The sequence below is a fragment of the Hemitrygon akajei genome, chromosome 11 (assembly GCF_048418815.1).
Source record: "Hemitrygon akajei chromosome 11, sHemAka1.3, whole genome shotgun sequence".
In the NCBI taxonomy this organism is placed as follows: Eukaryota; Metazoa; Chordata; class Chondrichthyes; order Myliobatiformes; family Dasyatidae; genus Hemitrygon; species Hemitrygon akajei.
In genome coordinates, this window is record NC_133134.1 from 18430599 (window position 1) to 18445166 (window position 14568).

The following is a 14568-nucleotide window of genomic DNA, read 5'->3' on the forward strand; positions in this document are numbered from 1 at the left end:
GTAATGTATTTTTCTCTTAATTAGAAAATTATGACAATGTCCAGTGACTGACATAATTTTATATACAGTAAAATATAACACCATCCACTTGCTTGAATGAATATATCTTGGTAGCATGCTGAGCATTATGACCTTATTTTTTGAGAGCAAGAAATTCTACAGCTGTGTTGGCAAGCACTCACTTCTCAACTAACATCACCAATAAAATAACTCTTCTGTCATTTATTTGCTTTTCAAGTTATGTTTATCCCCAACAGTTTAAAACTGAAATATATAACTATATGGCCCAAAATGTGCCTGGATAAACCTTGTAGAGATGGGGTGTCCTCTAAACACTTAAATGCCTCCTGGTGTCCTATGAACTTCCCACTCATCTGCAGGACACAGTTAAAAACTTGTCACTTACCAACAGTATTTTATAATTCAAGCAGAAAAAAGAATGCTGGAGGAATTCAGCGGACCAGATGGGGACACTGCTTCAGGAGGAATGGCTCAAAATGTCTACCTTCCCTCTGTTTCTCTACCTCCACAGATGCAGCCTGATCTGAGTATCTCCAACAGATTTTGTTCCAGATTATAGTGCCTGCAGTTCCTGTCTCTCTACTCTTTAATTCAATGCATTTCATGTGCAAAAATGAACTGTAGCATCTTGTAGAAATAATGTGGTTGGACTTCTAAAAAGACTTACTGCCTGTGAAGTACTTTGGGATACAGCATTACCGTATATAAGATTGTAAGACAGTGGAGCAAAATTAGGCCATTCAACCCAACGAGTCTTCGCTATTCAATTGTGGCTGATTTATTATCTCTTTCAACCCATTCTCTTGTGTACTCTCTGTAACCATAAGCCATAGGGGCAGAATTAGTCCACTTGGCCCATTGTGTCTGCTCTGCCATTCAATTGATTTATTACCCTTTTCAACCCCGTCCTCCTGCCTTCTCTCCATAGACTTTGACACCCTTACTAATCAAGAATCTATCAACTTCTATTTTAAATATGCCCAATGACTTGGCCTCCGGAGCCATCTATGGTAATGAATTCCACAGATTTACCATCTTCTGGCTAAAGAAATTCTTCTTCATCTCTGTTCTAAAGTAGCATTTTCCTATTCTGAGGCTGTGCCCTCTCATCCTAGTCTCCTCCACTATTGGAAACATCCTTTCCACATCCACTCTATTTAGACCTTTCAATATTTGACATGTTTCAATAAGATCCTACTGTAAAACAAGTTCTTTAGATATCTTATCGTTTGTAATTTTTTTGGTCATGTTAATCTGATTTGATTTTCACCTTTAATTGCAGGAAGTTCAAGGAAGTGTTTCAACTAGCTTACCAGCCAGCCTGTCTTCTGGTATTCCTTGTCCCAGTTCTGTCCTACCACTGCAAGTTACAAGCAGTAATGTTCCTTCGGTGACTCTTCCTTCTGTCTATTCATTATCTATGAATATGCTGTCATATGATACTTTTGTCTCCAGAATGGATTCTTTGGACTCTTTACCTATTATGGAATCTCAAAGAGGTAAAAATTGTTTATCAAATTCACATCTAAAATTTGACAATGAGCTTCCATAATTCTTTTGTTTCAAAATTAAATAAAAGTTGTTATCCCCAAATATTAAAGGTGTTCTGCTCAGTTCAAAGTTGAAAATTCAAAGTAAATTTCTTATCAAAGTATGTGTTTCCTATACAACCTTGAAGTTCATTTTCCTGCAGGCACCCACAGGAAATCCAATATAATCCATAAAAAAACACACATAACAAAGACCAACAAATATGTGTAAAAGAGGACAGATCATCCAAATAATAAAAAAGTAAACAAATTATACTGAGAGTTGAATTTCAGTGTGAGAATGTGTCTGAATATGTTTGCTGCAGCTGTTTTTGCAATATGATTCTTGAGCATTCATAGTTGAGAGATTTTATTATTGAGGACTTTTACTTTAGACGAGGAAGCAAAAAATTTAACTGTTGATCCAGTGACATAAATTTGAATTCTCCCATGGCATTTGACAATCTAAATTCAAGCTGTTAAATAAAATCAATGTTTTCTTATCTTTTCACTTTTTCTCTTTGGCAGCAAAACCTTCAGATATTGGAACTGGGGCTGGAGCACGTAGTTCCATTTCGTATTTGTCTGTGAGTAAATGAATAATTTTCACTTGTCTTATCAATGATAACATTTGATAGATAAATGGACCAATTAAACAAAATGGGTCCTTTTGTTTAAATTCTGTTCTATTTAAATAGTGAGCCAGAAGTAGGAAATAATTATCTCTTAAAGATATAACTATCCATCAAAACATTTTGCTTTTCTAACAGACCATCTTGTCATGCAAGACGTGCTTTTCTGTCTTGATTATATCCTCATTTAAATTGTTAAACACAACCTCTCTGACCATAAGGCACAAAAGTATTACAGCTGATACTATAGCAGAAACTAATTTTCAGATGGATACCAAAGCATGCTATTCATCCCTTTAAAATAATTTCAGAATAGATGCAATAAGAAGGATTCATCAAATGCCTAAGTTCAGCGAGTTAATAGAAAATTCCAAATAAAATTTGAAGTTTAATCATTTGCATACAACAAACTGAAGGATCGATGTGAGGGATAGTTAAACAGATTAATAAACTTGTCTGACAGATGTCAGAAGAAGTTTATTGAGGAAATGTATAAAGCAATAAATTCTGGGTGGGAAGAATTGTGCTGGTGAGAATTTTAAAAGGAGATAGAGGAGCTATGATAAAGATTTTGTTCTTTTAAAAGTATTAATTCTTGGTTTTGTACATAAAGCTGTACAATCCAATAGCGAAGTTGTTGTAGTAATCCTAAGGAAATTACTGGTTGACTTATTTCTGGATTTAATTTTCATGACTGTTCTATTTAAATCTGAACATAAAAATACAGGATAGGTGCAGATGAAATTTAAGTGAATGATAACATCGATGAATCTTCATTCAGTGTAGAAATTACTTTTTTTAATTGGAACACAGCAATATGTTGTGGCAAAATAAATAGACACTTCTGCCAATGGGAACCAGTGATTTAAAATTATTTCTTCCCAGCACTCCTTGAATATAAATGTCAAGAGAGATAAAATGAAATTTCTGTGCAACAGGTTGTTACAATCAGTGGGTGTAGAGTAATAATTCTCAACATATCTGATTTTTTTTAAAAGGACATGTGGAGTAAGTGTAGAGAAATGGATGCAAATAGCTCTTCAAGGAGCTTATCATTGGACCAAATTTTTGTTAATGGAAAAGTTTTGAAGTGAAAGATGCTACGTAAATACAGTTTTTTTTGCAGTATTGGTCTGCCCCTGTGATAGATGACAGGAAAATAATAGAACATGAGGCATTAAGGTGCCAGCAAGCTGAAGTGAAAGCGTGTAAGAGGCAAGAAATCTGCTAGAAAGAGAAACAAGAATTACCAGAATGGGATAAAGTTAATCATGAAACAATTATAACAGTAGAGTCCATCTGTGGAACAGTACCCTATCACGAAGTTGGAGGAAGAAGACGAGAGTAAGATTTTAAGCAGGTGTTGAATCTTGGAGGAAAAGGCCGAGGAATCTTTTGTTTTCTGCACCCTTTTTGATTTACCTTTGTAGATGAATTTGATAGCATGGCTTTAGCTTTTTAAAGACTTGATTTTTGCTTCTTGTGATTGACAAAGTAAAATCATAACCAAAATTGTCTCAGAAGTGGATAAACCAAATCCCCTCCCCTCCTGTGAGCGAGTAGTCATTGGTATGGCATAGTCTGTGCGTCATTCATTAGAGGCAACTTAACAGTTTATTGGTGATGGCACTGCAGCTATCATTATTATCTTATTTCTCTACGTGAATACTTTGTCAAATATGGGGCAGGATGCATTGATTTTTAACTTGAAAATAAATCAGATTTTTTCTGTCATACTGTTTGCTGTTAAAGCATTACTTATTGAAATACAATGCACCCTTTCATTTCTGATTAGTTGCATTCTCAGTAAATGGCCCATTTTACAAATTTCCATGTCATTAACCCTAGACAAAAAGTGACATAATCCATTGTTTCTTTCAAATTTTGAGTTTATTTTTCATGAACAGCCAGATAGCCTATTGCTGTGCCTAATTCTTATGAGTTAATTGTGTCTCACTGACTCAGTTGCTGCTAGATGGTCCATTCAGTATTATTCATTCTCCATTTTGATGCTGTGTTGATGGCTGGCTACTTGTATAACACTTTTAAGATGCAGTTAAATGTTAGCAAACGGTAAAGATGAAAGCTACACTCCCCAGATGGGGAATGAATAAATCAGATGCTGTTTTTTTTTTAAAACAGCCATCTGTTATATCTTTTGTGGTCATGATTATTAACTGAATTTAAATTTCACAGCTGTGTGCAGGATTTGAATTCTTACTTTGAATTAGTAATACAGTAATTTAGCCACATTTACCCCAGGTAAAAAGCTTTTAAAATTGATTATTTATTTGTAAGTCTTAAATTATTACACTTTGAATTATAACATTGTTATTCTTTTTCTGGCTTTCAGTTTTAAATGAAATAATTTTGAATAACATCACATTAAGACTTTTGAATACTTCTTCCATTTATAATTTAAAACCAAAACATTACATTTTATTCAGTCATCAAAGAACACTCTCACCAGAGCAGTGAAACATGCCATTTATTCCACGTTAAACATTCACAAACTATTAATTTGCAGTGTTATATTTTCTGCAAGGTTCAAAGAATTTTATTTTTGTGTTTTTTAACAGCGAAATAGTACAAGTAGCCTTTTCGTTAGTAACAGCAATATAGGAGTTATAGGTCAAAACGGAAGTGCCTTTTCAAGAGGAACAGAAATGGGAACAACTGAATTATCCATGCAACCACTTGGTGGAAATCCACTGTCAGAAACACATGAATTTAAACAGGCCTGTTTGTCTTGTTTCAAAATAGGTGAGAAAAATCTATCTTAGTTATATTATTCAAACCTTTTCTATTATTGAAATAAATATTATGTGCCACTTGCATGATTCCATTTATACTTGAGCAATGAGATGTACTACTTTGTATCTCTACCAGCAGGCAAGCATTTCGTGTATCAAGGAACACTTTTTCAATTCTCTAACCAAATGTGGGGTGAGGGTCTGTCCCCATTTAGCAGATAAAATAGCTCAAGCACATAATTAATTTCAAGTGAATTATTATAGTCACCCATCAAAACTAGTGATTTTGATTTTGGACAATCTGGTTTATTGTTGTTTTAAGTGGCCAAGAACTCTCATAGGTAATGATGAGGTCAGATGGAATTATGTCTCCTTTTATTTCTTTTGCTCTGCTGTGTTTGTCTGTTGTACCACTTCCAATACTTCTCTCTATCTTTACCTTGTCTGGTTCATCATAATCCCACAAGTTATGGGCCTTTATTATCATTTCCACCACGCCTTGCCAACCCCACATTACTGCATTAGCATAAGCATCACAGAATAAAAAGAGAGAAGGAAACATCGCAATCCTTTGGGAAAACATTCTCAGAAAATATTGCATTAAAATGACAAAATACTGTAATGAGAAGAATTAAAGTGCCAAGATTTACTTAATATAATTAATGAATAAAACTCTATTATACAGAAGCTCCAAAGCACATCTGCTAAGCTGTCCTACAGCTGAGTGACACAATGAAGTGATTGTAAAATCATTAATTTCTCAAGTTTGATATCCACTTGGTGCTAAGAAATTAACAATAGCATTAATCAGGTGGCCATCTTCAATAGTGTGAAAATGCTTGTTTGTCAATTCTAGAATGGGACAACTCATTTAATTTTCAATCTAATACTGAATTGTGAAGCTCTGTCAGTGGATGGAGGGCAACAAAAATGAAGTGGTTCTATTAGCTGAGGTAAAGTAGATAAGAAGGGAGTGGTTTAGGTTAATGTTCTGATTATCAGACAAATGATTAAGTGCAGTGCACATTTGCTTCTGATTACAAATTGTTTAGCCACTTGATGTGCTGAGTGTTTTGTTTGAAGTCTGCTTTATACAGACCAGTATCACAGTTTTGTAATTGATCTTACACATGTTGGTCTGCCCATACCTTTCTCCAAACTATTGAAAATACCAATGCTGCAGCTAAGATCGCGCATTTGAAATAATTGCTACTTTTGTATGGATGAAGAAAATGACTTAATCTATAACAACACACACAAAATGCTGAGCGACTCTCAGGCAGTGCCTATGGAGGGGAATAACCAGTAGATGTTTCAGGCCGAGTTCTTCCATCATTTGGTGTGTGTTGCTCTAGTTTTGCGGCATCTGCAGAATCTCTTGTATTTACGACCTGCATTTCTATAGAATAGTACTGTGCAAAAGTCTTAGGCAGATTTGTTTGTTCATTTGTTGATTGAGATTCAGCGCGGAGTTGGCCATTCGAGCCACTCCGCCCACCAATCCTCAAATTTAATGTTAGCCTAATCACAGGACCATTTACAATGACCAATTAGCCTACCAACCGGTACGTCTTTGGACTGTGGGAGGAAACCAGAGCACCCAGAGGAAACTCACATGGTCATAGAGAGAACATACAAACTCCTTGCAGGTAGTGGCAGGAATATACCTAGGGTTCCTAAGACTTTTGTACAGTACTGTATTTGTCAACATGGAGCAGAGAGCAAGTTTGTAAATCTGACAGGAGCAAAGAACGTTGGGAATGATGAGGTGTGTGGGACAGGCGGTAGAGAAGGAGAGCCAGGCGGGTGCAGACACACCCAGCCCTGAGACTCCAGGCAGGATCATTTGATTCCAAACAATTGGTTAATTGATAACTACAGAATATATTTCTGGTGGTTCCCACTCCCTTCCCCTTTTCCCTACCGTGATTCCCCTCTCCCTGCCCCCTTCCCACTCTCAGCCCACAATAGAGACCCATATCAGGATCAGGTTTATTGTCATTCACATATATCATGAAATATGTTTTTTTTGCAGCAGCAGTACAGTGCAATACATACAATTACTACAGTACTGTGCAAAAGTCTCAGGCACCTTAGCTATATATATCCCTAAGACATTTGCAGAATACTGTACCATTCACAACTATTGGCTGCCTTAAGTAGTTGACAACTAATAAAATATCGCTGTCCTCATTTGAAATACTTCAATTGTTAAGTGTTAAATTCTTGTCATCTTTTAGCCTGATATGGTGAAATATTGAAGTAAAACTGGCTGCTAAACTGTACTGTGCAGTATAGAGAAAAAGGTTTAACCACAGCATGAGAAACAATTCCTTGGCTATGTCTTGAGAGGAAAAACAATTTTTTAAAAGAAATCCTTTACTATGTCAATCTTTCTACTGCTTTCAGATCCCAAAGGATTGACTTACACCTATACTGGAGAGGGAGAACATAAATGTAAGAAGGATATTTTAATTGGTCGACTGAAGAATTCCGATGATAGGTCTTGGAAGAAGATACGACCTAGGCCAACAAAAAATCAGTATGTGGGGCCCTATTACATATGTAAAGGTGAGGAGTTATTAGTATATACATAAAATATATAGCTCATGATAGCTTCTCACGTGACTTTTGGAAAGCAAAATAAGATTAAATATTAAAATGTTGGCTGCTTTAAACATTTGCTGCCAATGACCACTCACAGCTTTCTGCTAATGTATATTACACCACTTTTAACACAAGCTCATAATTCCCAGAAAATATAACAGGAATGATGATGGTATTGTAAGATGCTTAAAAATCAATTTTTGGAATGTGGATGTTGCTGTTATGATTACCATTGATTGCCTAACCCTGGTGACCAACAACAAGATGATCCTTCGGTTTAGTGGTCATGAAGTTGATCAGCCTCCTGTTATGGGGCAATGGAAAGGAGGACAAAGAACAGAAAGTGACTTGATCAGACACTGCACTTCCTAATCTCCAGCTGTAATGATGCCATTTCAACTGTGGCCAGGCTACTGGGCTGGAAAATGGGTCTATTCATGTAATAGTCTTTTCATTTTAAGTTTCTGAACAGATTCCTTTTTTCAAAACACAAAACCTTGTGAGATGTTTTGCATTGTAATTCACAATAGTACTGCCATTTTTAATAATCCCTTATGGACGCTTCTCTGGGTTTTTCTGATTTTTTTCCCCCCTAATCTTTCATGTTTTACCTTCGTACTTGTTTTACACTTGTGCCCGAGTACATTTCTGTGTTGAACACAGTACAAACATGTCTCCTTGTCTCTGTCTACAATCCACAAAGATAACTTATGAATAGCAGTCAGGGTTGACCAGTTTGCTTTGGTATCAAGGCAATGAATTGATCATTGATTCCTTGCTCTCAAACTAACAAAATTGAAAATAAATTGTGTAAAGTTACTTCATCTTGATTCCTTTTTGAACGTGAGCAATAGATCACATTTAATGTTGCGGTATCTCATAGCCAGGTTTTAAGATCCAAGAAATAAAAATCCAGATCTTGATGGTGCATATTATTTCCATCAGAATTGGTTTGTTTTTAATGTTGCAGTTTTATTGCTGAATTAAAACATTTCTAAATGCTAATATGTACCATCAAGATCTGGATTTTTTTTATTCTTTACATCTTTAAGACCAGACTATGAGATACAGGCAACATTAAATGTGCTTCAAATCTAGATATTTTGGCTATGCAGTGAGGTTATGGGCAACAGTTTCACTTCTTTGTTTTAATTCATCAAGATGCCACGGGGTGGCACAGTAGTGTAGTGGTTAGCGTAACGCTTTATTGTACTGGTGACTGGGATTCAATTCCCACCGCTGCCCGTAAGGAGTTTGCATGTTCTCCCTGTGACCACACGTGTTTCCTCTGGGTGATCCGGTTTCCTTCCACAGTCCAAAGACATACCAGTTGGTTGATTAATAGGTCTTTGTAAATTGTCCCGTGATTAGGTTAGAATTAAGTTTGGGGATTGTGGGCAGTGCGGCTTGAAGGGCCTGTTCCGTGTTGTATCTCAATAAATAAAAAATAAATAAAGACATACACGCACAGCATATATACGCAGAAATTGTCGGAGGAACTCAGCAGATGGGCAGCATCTATGGAGAGGAATAAACAGTCAACCTTTCAGGCTGAGACCCTTCATTAGGTTTTTATCTGTCTCAGCCTGAAAGTTCAATAGACACTGCCTGACCTGCTGATTTCCACTGGATTTCCAGCATCTGCAGAATCTCTGCTGGTTATTATTTGTAATGTCATGTACTTTGTTTTGCATTGGAGGTTCAAGCTAAAAGTTAATTAGACTACAAAAAGAGACGTATGTTTTGCATCTTTGATTACACAATATACAGTTGGCAGATTTATGTTCTGTTTTTTTTTTAAGATGTTGCTGCAGGAGAAGTGTGTAGGTACCCTGGTCACTGCACATTTGCATATTGCCAAGAGGAAATAGATGTATGGTCCCTAGAACGGAAAGGAGCATTTAACCGTGAGCTGTTGTTTGATCCTTTTGGAAGTGTCAGGAAGGATAACTTAACTGTTGCCAAAATTCTACAGGAACACCATGGAATTTTTATGTTTCTTTGTGAGGTATGTTACATGTATTTCATTTTAAATTAATCTTTTACTTTTTCCTTGTTAAATCTGGCACATTGTTGCATTTGCCATTTGTAGTGGGTTAAAAATGGAACAAAAATCAGTGCAGTAAAGAGAATTATAATTTCCTCAAAAGCTATGTGAGTGAATGGGAAACGAGTGAGAAGGATTTGAAGTTTTTCAGTAAAGAGATTTTACAATTGGAAATTATTGAGCCATGTCATGTTGGACTCTAGGCCCACACCTGTCATTCATCTCCCAAGAGGTTCCACTAATTTTTGTGGCTGAGTGGCTCCCAGTGATCTGGGGGCCCTCAGTGAGATGGAGCAGTCTGTAAGCTGCAAGTGTTGTCAGCAAGCCTTTTCCAATGGAAACGTTTAGAAATAATTCAAATACATTTGAATGATTTTTAGATTCAAAGATAAATTTAAAGCCGCATATACCTTGTACAAAATAATTTTAAAACATTAGATTGTAAAACATACAATTTTAAAAAACACTATTAACTTTACCTAATTTTAAAACTGAAGTTTGATGATCCATTCAAATGAAAGGGATCATGACATACATCAGCCATAGCTGATGTGAAGGTAAGGGCCAGGTAGGAAATGAATCTGATTATTCTGTTCAGTACAATCAGAACCATTACTTGTCTCAATGCAGAGCCCAAGAGATTAGATGAACCACTATCTAATCTCCAGCACAATCCTTAACTCTAAATTATGCCAATGTTCTTTGAGGCTGTTCAAAACAGGCAGTTAGAAAATAGCATGCTTCAGTGCATTAGTTCTATTGTTGTGATTTCTTTTACGTTCCTTTGTCTTCTTGAATCTTGAAATAATTTCCTTTTCGTTATCCACCCTAGAGATTAAAACTACTGTAGTGTACTTCCCTCCCACTGATTATCTTATTGTTCTGCGAGTGCTTTGGAAAGTGACAGGTGCATTCTCGAGAAGTAAGCTGAGAAACAGCTGTGCCATTGAGCTGTGTGGAGAATTGGCATGGAGTTGTTCAAGTAATTTGTATCTTTCCCGGCAACTTTCCCAAGCATACTTTGAATTTAACATTTGGCACCCAAGGTCAGAATTGTTAAAATCACTGTGGTTGAATGTATATAATGAATTTTCTTTTCACCCATTATATTGTGAAGTATGTGAGGATCATGTACTCATAGCCCATTTGTTGGGGAGATAGCAATTATTAAGATTATGCATGTATCTTGGCTCATGGGGAAATGCCACAGACTGGCAAGCCCCACTGTCAATAGTGATTGTGACTAAAACAGTTTTAGGGACTCTGCATTTTGCATTATTGTAAGGTGCCGAGGGTCAAGTATCTGAGCTGCCAATCTAAATGGCAACAATCAGAATAATTTTAAGCAGAAAACAATTGTAAAAGAGATCCTATTTGAAGTTATATCTCTTTATTGACTGACGAACTTTTCAATTACAATTTAAATTTTGCAAAGTTGTAATTTGTACAAGAACAAAATTTAAACAATATTAAAAGCACAGTTTAAACAATGGCAGTTATTGTTTAAACTGCGCTTTTAATGCATTACGAAGCAGGTTCCAACATGAATAATAATTCTGTAATTAATTACCGTGTTCTTTTTCACTTCAGATATGTTTTGATAACAAGCCCAGAATGATACACAAAAACAACAAGGATAACCAAGCCTTCTGTTCCAATCCAGATGCCAAGCATTTATTTAACAAGAAAAAGTAAGTACATTCAGTACTAAGACTGTAAAAGTCATTAGCAAAGCTGTAACCAATCCATTTTTTTTAAACTTCCAAGTACTTGGAAGTGTTCTGTGCATGGTATGTCTGGACTGATATGTTGATCATCCATGAAATAATTGATTATATTTATTCCCATAACCATATACCTCCAAATCTTTCCAAAATCATATTCATTTATGTTTTGTTTTGGAGATAATTGGTAACAGCACTGGTACTTTGCTAGGTTAGGAAGCATAGTGGTAAGCTAATAAGAAGGCCTGTGTAACTTGTTTTATTAATGAATACTGTTGTGGAAAGGCCTAGATGTTTAGTGGATGTTTAGAGGATGTTTCCTATAGTGGGAGAGTCCAGGACCAGAGGGCACAACCTCAGCTAAGAGGGACGTCCATTTAGAACAAGGATGAGGAGGAATTTCTTTAGCCGGGGGCGGGGGGTGAATCTGTGGAATCTGTTGCCACAGGTGACTGTGGAGGCCAGGTCACTGGGTGCATTTAAGACGGATGTTGATAGGTTCTTGATTAGTCAGGACATGAAATGTTATGGGAAAAAGCGGGAGAATGGGGTTGAGAGGAAAATGGTCAGCCCTGATAAAATGGTGGAGAAAATTCGATGGGCTGAATGGTCTAATTCTACTCATGTGTCTTATGGTCTAATAGGCAGGCAGCTTGTGTGCCTTGTAGATAAGAAAACATTCCAAATTGTCAGCATGTTTCAATGGAGAAAGCAGATCAAAGTCAATCAAGGATGAATCCAAACAGGTTTCAAACACCCACATGCTAAAATTATATTTAACATTGCTGACTCAAATACCAAAATTGATTTGACCCAGAAACTATCTTGAGTGTTTGTACAGAAGTTCATTGAGGCACAATGGAACTTTGACCAGAATTGCAAGTACAGGTTGAGTGTCCTTTATCCGAAATTACAAAATCCTGAAATCTCCTGGATCCAAAATTTTTTTTTTGAGCACTGACATGGTGTCACAAATGGAAATTCCCACACAGTCCAGGGAAGGTTCCCAGGTGATGTGCATGACTCTGTGCAATACTGACAGATCTGAGAAGTGACCTCACATTTGTAATGAACGTAAGTTAATGCAAAATTTTTTAAAAATTAAAAGCGTAAAGCAAAAAGTAAAGAGCTCAATCATTTATTAAAAGAATGTGTTCGTCAGTGTCGGAATAAACATGTACCGCTTAACGGTATGCTGATCATAAAACAAGCAAAGATCTATCATAATGAACTGAAGGTAATTGAATATTCAACAGGCTCATTGCAGAAATTTAAGAAAAGGTACAGCATTAATTTTATAAAGATTTTAAAAATGTTAAAGATAAAGCATGTGCTTGCTGACCACAAAACAGCAGGAAAATTCATTGAGTTTGCGAAGATTGGCACTGATGAAAATCTAACATCAGAACAAGTCTACAATGCTGATTGATTTTATACCTTACATAAAATATTATAGTAACCAATGAGCTAGATCATATAGAGGCTGAAGGAATTCTTTCCAAGGTTGCGTTGAGCCTATGGGCGATGCTAGTGGTTCCATTTGCCAAGAAGAATGAGTCTGTCAGGATCTGTGGTGATTTTAAGGTCACCATCAACCCAGTAGTGAAAGTAGATCAATGCCCTCTGCCCCGGATAGAGGATCTCTTTGCAAACCTTTCTGGAGGAAAACACTTCAGCAAAGTGGGCTTGGCTGAGGCCTACCTGCAGATGGAGATAGAAGAAAAGACCAAAGTGTTTCCCACTGTAAACATTCACAAATGGCTTTATCACTATAATAGACTTGTTTTTGGAGTAGCATCTGCACCTGCACTCTGGCAGAAAACTGGATCAGGTGCAGCAAGGCTGCCTGGGTACTCAGTGTTAACTGGATGACATCATTGTTATTGGTAAGGATGACAAGGAACATCTCCAAACTCTCAAGACTGTTAAAATTCTTTAAGCCAAGCATCACTTACTGTGGTCACACTATTGACACACAAGGATTACACAAGTGTGCTGAGAAAATTCAAGCAGTTGTGAATGACCCATGAACAAAGGACATGTCAGAGTTGTGGTCCTTTTCAGGATTTGTCAATTACTATAACAGATTTTGACCAGACTGGCCACAGTGCTCCACCTTTTTAACTCATTACTACAGATTGGGAAATAATGGCAACAGACAAAGCAGTGTGAGGTGGCTTTCCAAAAGTAAAGGAAATGGTGATGTCAGGCATTGTACTCACACATTATCCAGTGAAGCTTGTCATGCATTGGCACCAAATTTCTTGGTGTTCACCTGGTGGAGAACCTTACCTGGTCCCTCAACACCAGCTCCATAGCAAAGAAAGCCGAGCAGAGTCTCTACTTTGGTGCAGAGCCAACAACCTGTCTCTGAATGTGAACAAAACAAAGGAGATGGTTGTTGACTTCAGGAGGGCACGGAGCGACCGCTCTCCACTGAACATAGACGGCTCCTCGGTAGAGATCGATAAGAGCACCAAATTTCTTGGTGTTCACCTAGCGGAGAATCTCACCTGGTACCTCAACACCAGCTCCATAGCAAAGAAAGCCCAGCAATGTCTCTACTTTCTGCGAAGGCTGAGGAAAGTCCATCTCCCACCCCCCCATCCTCATCACATTCTACAGGGGTTGTATTGAGAGCATCCTGAGCAGCTGCATCACTGCCTGGTTTGGAAATTGCACCAGCTCGGATCGCAAGACTCTGCAGTGGATAGTGAGGTCAGCTGAGAAGATCATCAGGGGCTCTCTTCCCGCCATTACAGACATTTGCACCACATGCTGCATCCGCAAAGCAAACAGCATTATGAAGGACCCCACGCACCCCTCATATAAACTCTTCTCTCTCCTGCCATCTGGGAAAAGGCACTGAAGCATTCGGGCTCTCACGACCAGACTATGTAACAGTTTCTTCCCCCAAGCCATCAGACTCCACAATACCTAGAGCCTGGACTGACACCAACTTACTGCCCTCTACTGTGCCTATTGTCTTTTTATAATTTATTGTAATACCTGCACTGTTTTGTGCACTTTATGCAGTCCTGGGTAGGTCTGTAGTCTAGTGTAGTTTTTTTCTGTGTTGTTTTCACGTAGTTCAGTGTAGTTCTTGTATTGTTTCATGTAGCACCATGGTCCTGAAAAACGTTGTCTTGTTTTTACTGTGTACTGTACCAGCAATTATGGTCGAAATGACAATAAAAAGTGACTTGAGTTGACTTGGGATGCCAACACATCCAGAAGAAAGGTGTCCAGAGCTGT

The 14568-nt window shown here is 37.3% G+C and overlaps 1 protein-coding gene across 3 annotated transcripts in view; it reads left to right on the forward strand.

The window, feature by feature from the left end:
• The window catches only part of zc3h7a (zinc finger CCCH-type containing 7A), a 104879-nt gene that overhangs the window by 66607 nt on the left and 23704 nt on the right, over window positions 1-14568 (forward strand). For all 3 annotated transcript variants that reach the window (XM_073060314.1, XM_073060312.1, XM_073060313.1), the window contains 6 exons: window positions 1304-1520; window positions 2079-2137; window positions 4762-4945; window positions 7345-7506; window positions 9345-9550; window positions 11180-11280. In XM_073060314.1, coding sequence (XP_072916415.1) covers window positions 1304-1520; window positions 2079-2137; window positions 4762-4945; window positions 7345-7506; window positions 9345-9550; window positions 11180-11280 — 929 coding nt within the window. The remainder of the gene's footprint in view (window positions 1-1303; window positions 1521-2078; window positions 2138-4761; window positions 4946-7344; window positions 7507-9344; window positions 9551-11179; window positions 11281-14568) is intronic.